Source organism: Cicer arietinum, chromosome 5, assembly GCF_000331145.2.
Source record: "Cicer arietinum cultivar CDC Frontier isolate Library 1 chromosome 5, Cicar.CDCFrontier_v2.0, whole genome shotgun sequence".
Classification (NCBI taxonomy): Eukaryota; Viridiplantae; Streptophyta; class Magnoliopsida; order Fabales; family Fabaceae; genus Cicer; species Cicer arietinum.
Window position 1 is genome coordinate 38,768,216 of NC_021164.2, and position 7,365 is coordinate 38,775,580.

Sequence of the window (7,365 nt, forward strand, 5' to 3'; positions counted from 1 at the left end):
CAACCTTATCATGTTGTTTATAGCCTCCTAACATTTACACATATCACTCATGTTGTGTTCCAACATTAACTTTTGTTTCCAATGAGCTTGCTCAACCCTATCATTACATGTAAATTGTCACCTTGGAGCAATCCAACTATATATAGTAAAATTACAAAATTGAAGTTTTAGAGTGACATGACATACCTGTTAGTCGTTGTGTTTCTCAAATGCATCACTCGATTTATCCATGCTTCGACAAACCTCTGCTTATTAGCAGTCAACCAAGTTTTCTTTCTTCTCACATTCCAAATAAGCAAATTCAACTACAAATGTCATCTATGTTGATTTCATACCAACAATTTCAAATAATGGCATTCTATATTTATTGGTTTTGTAGGTGTTGTCCATAATCAACACAATAGGAAACAAATTCAACAACTTCATTGAATCTGGATAGGCCCAAAAAATATCTCTCATAACATATGAATCTTCCTGTTTTCTATTCCAATACACATATTTTATATCTTCAATTAACTTGAATAAATGTTGCATCTCTGTCTTATGACCTCTCACATGCAATCGAATCATACTCCTGTGTTTATAAAATTGTGAGTTCTTAGTAACATTGTTCTTACCTCGGTCTTGCAATAAGAGTAATATGTGCCTCGGTGCAACATCATATTTTGTTAAGTCATGAACATCTTTTTTCTCTTCTTCATCTAAACGCCCAACAAATGCATGTCCCTCCAAAGTATTAGGTTATTCATGGTTGTGAACTCCATAAAAACGCCCAATAGTTCTCCAACAAATGCATGTTTTTTTCTCTTCTTCATCTAAACGTCCAACAGTTCTTTTATTTTTTTAGTTTTTTTTTCCATTTTATTTTATTATTAATATAATGATATATTGCAGTGCCTAGAATGAGAGGTGCATTTGGTCAAATTATTCGCAACAAGATAGGTGATAGAGGTGATGATGCAGAGAGAATTCCACCAACGGCAACAAACAGACGACGAAACGAAGCAAATTGTCCAATTAAACAGTGTCGTCATAGACAGGTTGTCCATGATGATGTGCTGAGCTTACTGAGCCTGCACAGATGGAGGAAGATGTCCCTGAGCCTCCACGAATGGAGTAGACTGAGGAGCAGTATGCTGCACATGCTGATAATGTTGATGATATTCATGATGTTGATGAGCAAGATCAGCAGCCTTGATTCTCCGGGGGACCGGTGGGGACACATGTTGACACAGTATGAACATCACGTGGCTCGGAAGCTATGGGAAGGAGAGGTATATTTTAATTAATTTTTAATCATATTTAATTAATTGTTTATTTAAGTTTATTTAATTAATTTAATTATGTTTATTTAATTTAAGTTTATTTAATTAATTGTTTTTTAAGTTTATTTAATTAATTGTTTATTTAATTAAGTTTATTTAATTTTAGTTTATTTAATTTAAGTTTATTTAATTAATTAATTGTTCTGTAATTATTTACATGATCGTGGGTCGTTAAAAGTTATTACTCATGAAATAAAGTTGAAGAAGTTTGCTGAAGTTCCTATGCTAGATCCTGTACAGCATTGGATTCGGAAATCTGGGTTGCTACATTTGTCTTCAGCTTACCTCATTATGGTTGATGCTGGTCTGATATATGCATTTGATGAAAAATGTCATAGGGAGACCAGCTCATTACATTTGTCATTTGGAGATATGACTATCACGTTAGACGACGTCGCGACTCTCCTTCATCATGTCAAGATCTCTATCAGTCACAATAACTTTAGATTTCTATCAGTCACAATAACTTTAGAAATTAAAGTCTCATATTTGAACAACTGTCATGCCTTTTCAAATGCTCAAGATGAAGTTATTTTGTCGCTCTTGTTCCAAGTAAGCAAACCCATCCGAAAATGTCAAACTAGTAGATGTGACACCGACAATTTCAAGTAATGGTAACCGATATCTATTTATTTTGTATGTTTTATCACATATCAAAACATATCTCTCAAAATAACTAAATTATCTCGTCTTCTTGTCCAATATACATAATTTTCTTGCTATATTAACTTCAACAATCAATGCAATGTCTTGTCTTAAGAAGCCTTAATAGGAAGTAAGGTGGCAAACAACGCCTTTTGTTCCATAGTTCAAAAGTTGTAATTTAAAATATCAACCAAATTATGAGGAAAACAAATAAATGGAGAGAGAATTCGAAACCAAGTTTAGAATATAAATTTACTAGGAAGTAGGAAGGAGGAACGAGACTGTTCAACGACGGAGGACGATGCTGCGGAAGAGATGGTAGCTCCGAGAGATGAGATGTGTAAGCAACCACAACAACGTGTGGAGGAGAAGAGAAGGTTTCACGCATAGGTGGCAAACTAGAGTAACCGACTCGCATCGAACTGGTTCAAATTGGGAAGCGGGCTTTATAGAACTGGGCCTAAACCTTGGTTTTAATTCCTCACACCTAAAATCATTTTGGAAGTGCATATCTAAAAACAAATATGATTTTTATACCATCTGAAAAAATACTTTTGTTCCATTTAGAAATATGCTTCTAAAAACATGTGATTTTTTAGAAAATGAAAAGAAGAAAAAAAATCTTAATTTGGACTCTTCAAATTATGCATGTGTGATTTTTTATTTTATACTACTTTATTTATATTAGGATAAGACTTGCATACTATGATTTCATCCGATTCCTCGCACAACTCTTAAAAATTATCGTTCAATCTATTTTAGGATGCAACGGTTGACTTTTTGACAATTTTTTCTTATATAATTAAGGACAGAACCAGATGAACAGTACCTAAGCAACTCTAAATAAGCATTTTCCTTTATATTATCATGGCGACTTGAATGTTCATTACAATCGGCCATTAAATAGCTTTTGCACGGCGATTGGAATGTTTAGTTGCAAAACACTCTAAAAGAGGGAAATTTTTCACTGATCATTTGGGCAAAGGGTGAGAAAAGTTCTGATAGTCTTGTAACAAATGTCAGAAGTGTGGATTTTGTTCAGCCCTAATTTTTTGCTTTTCGTATCCCCTTTTTTTTCTTTTACTTCTCTTTTGTGACAAAAAAGACATTAACGTGTTATGTTGAAATCAAAATAATTTATAAAAAAATTAAATAAAAAAAATAAAAATAAAAAACCAAAATCAAAGAAAATAATACTAGTATAAATTAATATTCGTTGTCTTTTTGTGAAGTTGAACTAGTTAAAGATCCCCATACTATATTCAACACCACTCAATAGTTTTTATGTAATTAAATTTATCTAAATTTGCCTATATTTCACCTATGTGCCTTAGCCCAAAGCCATCGTAAACCAAAATTGCAAGGTATGTTATATTCTCCTTCACGGGTGACAACCTATAATGATACCTTACTCTATTTGGTATAGGGCAATGTTGGTTTATGGACGTAATATCTAGTTTTAAACAAACCATAGTGATACTTTAACTAAACCTTCTTCCCATGTAGTATGAATTATTTCTCTTTATCAATCGCTACCGCATCCAACCCCAACAACCAATCTAGACTTGTGTTGTCATCAAAATATCTCAATAGCGATGAAAAATATCTCGCCTACGGTTTCCCTAGCACTCGGTTATTGTACACAAAGCTGGTTAAAATTTATTAAATACAAGATTCAAAAATATTTTTTAAATACTCTCATGCTAAAGGGAGATAAGAGCTTCGACTAAACCAGAACAATGAATACAACTAAAGTATTATTTTGGTTCTGTAAGCAACCAGCTTTAGACTTTTGATGGTATGCTTGCATCACCCTCTTTAGTGCTCTTGTCTGCTTCAAACTTATCTATTGCTACCTGTAGTTCATCAGTACCTCCAACAGCTCTCATGGTGTAGAAGTATGCCCCAAAGACAAAAGTTGTCAAACCCCCAGCAACTATGAAATTCTTTGTCTTGGGCGCTAGACTCCTATATCCTAATACTCCAGCCATCTTGGTAAATCAGGAAGATAAGAAGAAAATTAAAATAAAATAAAAAGTCAGCACAATTTCGATAAACTATAAGAAACAATTTGGTATATATTACAATCCAATGGATCAAATTGTTTTCAGAGATAAAGGGATTACAAACCCCCAGAAACATTGATATATATATATATATATATATATATATATATACAGACACACATATTCATATACCTCTTCATTTGTCATCATCTTGCTAGACACACCTCAAATAGTCCCAAAGTAATTGCTTAAATTATTGCATTGATTTTTCTAAATCATATATTACAATTATATATGTAATTCTTTTAAGCTTCATAAAAATAGGTTTTCAGCTTTATTTTCATACACTTCAAACTATTATAGTATTGGTATTTGGTTGGTTTTAAGGCATTCAACAGAATAATTGTCTTATGGAGAGAATGAGGCCTAATCTTATAGATGTGCTTAATCCTTTCTGTTTGATTTGGAAAACTATGTCTTATCCTCCTTTCTTTACCATTCCCTCTCCTCACATGTTAGCCTCTCATCTATTTAACCTAAGTTATTCTACCTTTGAACCACCCCTAGATCTAAACATAAACAGAAGGGAATCCTCGCCCAATTTAATTATCTACATACACATAGTTATTTGTTTTGGGAAAACTAGTGGGGTAATTTAGCATTTCAACCTTACCCAACAATATTTACGATTATAATTGTCTATCATTTTGATTGTCCTTTAAAGCTTGCGGGTATGAATTTACATCCTTTCCGCATTCAAAACTCACCAAAAATAAATACAAGCTACAATCAAGAATCAAACCCAAAAGATCACATAATTGCATACATGATAGGTCACCAAATGATACACAAAAGGCATCATAACATCCATAACAAGAACATTAAGATTCACAATTTAGAAACTGATACCAAGAGCATAACTCCAACATCAAACCCACACTTGGGTTTATCAGTTTATGATATAGAATTCGAAGGATCGCAAAAGGACAATTGACTAGGAAGTAGGAATATGACCATACATTGGGTTAAAGTATGATCTCGAGCCTAATAAACTGCCCAGGTCTAATTTCTAACACAAAGATTCCTTAAATTGGACTATTAACAAACAACAGAAAGAGGGTTTCAAGCCTAATCCCGAACCATCAAAACAATTCAATCAAAAAAAACAAAATTCAAACAATACAATCAATCAAACACAAACAACAAACATAGGAGCAACAAACTAATAAAAAAAACTAAAGACTAAGATATAATGAAAACTATTTGCTTTCCTAATCAATAGTTGCAAACATTCACCACCTTAGGGGTGTCTTCAACTTGGTCTTCAATTTGTAAAAGTACCCCAAGGCTTCCAAGCAAAGCAAATCAATTTCAAAAACATGGTTTACAAAAAAAAAAATAGTACCTAAACAATCCTAATTTATCTAAGAATTACTAAATTAACTAATGGTTAAATTATTTTCATGAAATTTGGATTTGAGGGAGAGGGAAATGAAGGTTCATCATCAAAATTGGGGGGAAAGGAATTTAGAGGCGCAATAGAATGATTGAAGACTGAAATTAAATTTTATAAACTTCACAAAACAGAGTTCAAAACGGATTTGGGAATGGAATAGAAATATTATGGTTTTATGGAAAACTAGGTAAGATTGATTTGATAGGGATGGGCAAAATGAACAGTCTACTATAAAACTGAATGTACTAACTAGACATATACACTTCCAATCAGAGATTCTAACAATCAATTTCAAGCTTCACCAAATTTTAATTATTAGGGTTTATGCCAAAAGTAGGGATCCAAATTTGATATAGAACCATAAAATTGATGACATAAACCTCTAACATAACTATCCAGTAGCTAGAACACTTGTCAATTACATAGATTGAAAGAAAAAAAAAAAACTAAATGTCAAGACTATAGGGTTCCGTTCAATGTACAAGTGATCGAGACGAGGGATAATGAAGAGAACTAACCAAGGAGAGGAGAAATGGAGAGAGAGAGAGAGAGAGAGAGCGACGGCGAGCTGGGCGCGGCAGTGCTGGCTCCTTTACGGCGGCGTTATTATTAAGGGGGGAGAAGGAGATGATTTTAGGGTTTGGTTGTCTTTTTCCCGTATTGATGAAAGAGTAGAGGAAATGAAGAAGCAGTGGAAGCTTGGAGAGAGATAAGTGTGGAGATAAATGAGAGAAGAAGATTTTCTATCTCGTGCAGGTGGCGGTGCTGTCGCGAGAAAGGCGAACGCCAAAAAGTTTAAATCCAATGGTGTACAACAAAAACTATGATCCAAAGGTCTCTATTTTATCCAAGCTAAAGAGTAAATATGTAGAGATAAAAGAGGGATCACAATTACCTTAAAAAAAAGTGTAATTAATAAATTGGATTGCAGTTTACTATAACAAATTAAACCATTTAAATAGTTTATAAATTAGACTATATATTTTAAATAATCAGTTAATTAAATTTAATTTTAAAATTAATTTAATAATTTTAAAATTTTTTAATCTTAATTAAGATTTTTTTTCTTACAAAATTTTCTAAATTTATTTTTCTAGAAAAAAAAATTGAAAAAAATATAATCAGTAAAATAATTTTAAATGATCTTAGCTACTAATTTAAATCATAAGAGTCGAGATTTGTATATGTATGTATGATACAGTTACACCAAGGGCTTTTATTCTATGTCTTTGATTTGATTCAAACTATCGTTATTTGATTTCTGAACTATATCAAGTAATAAATAGTTCTTCAATTATTTATGATCTATAGTTAAAGGTGACACGTAAAGATAGGGGAGGTTGAAAGGAGATAGAAAGTTGATATGCAATTGTTCCATAGTGACATCTTTCATTTAAATCTAATGTTTGATAAAACTTGTATATCGTGTAAAACTTATTTAAATTGTACATCATAAAACTAATGTTATTTAGGATAAAAAGAATGATATTATTATCTCTTATAATGAATTTCTTAAATATATGATAGTTGATTTGATCTTTGATGCGAGTGAAAGATTATATGTCGAAAGTATAAGTAAAAAAATCACATTCAAAAATTTAATCTCATTCTTTGAAAAAAAAAATAATTAAAGGTTATTTATTTCACCTTCAAATAACTATATATTGTGTATATGTATAAAAATATATCCATATGTTCAAATGAATTTAATTTTCAAGTAGATATTGAAGTAACTGAAATATCACTAGAAGGATGATTAAATAGAGATATTGTTATTTTAAAATTTCTAGTGGACTGTTTTAAAGTTGTATCCTCGGTGAGAGGATGAATTGCAATTTATATCAGGATGAATATAAGAAACAGAAAAACTAAATCATGTAAAGAGGACACACGTAAATTTATACTGATTCACCCAAAATGGGTTACGTCTAAT

At 31.7% G+C, this 7,365-nt stretch overlaps 1 protein-coding gene across 1 annotated transcript; it reads right to left on the bottom strand.

The window, feature by feature from the left end:
• Nucleotides 1-3,530: 3,530 nt before the first annotated feature.
• LOC101511132 (uncharacterized) lies at nt 3,531-6,231 on the bottom strand. Its single transcript, XM_004499950.4, has 2 exons — nt 5,951-6,231; nt 3,531-3,961 (listed from the first exon to the last, which is right to left on the bottom strand). The coding sequence occupies exon 2, from the start codon at nt 3,959-3,961 to the stop codon at nt 3,755-3,757; it is 207 nt and encodes a 68-aa protein (XP_004500007.1). The 5' UTR covers nt 5,951-6,231; the 3' UTR covers nt 3,531-3,754.
• Nucleotides 6,232-7,365: the final 1,134 nt, after the last annotated feature.

What these genes read in the sequence shown, in the direction of transcription:
- LOC101511132 (XM_004499950.4), bottom strand. Translation starts at nt 3,961, where the DNA reads ATGGCTGGAGTATTAGGATATAGGAGTCTAGCGCCCAAGACAAAGAAT.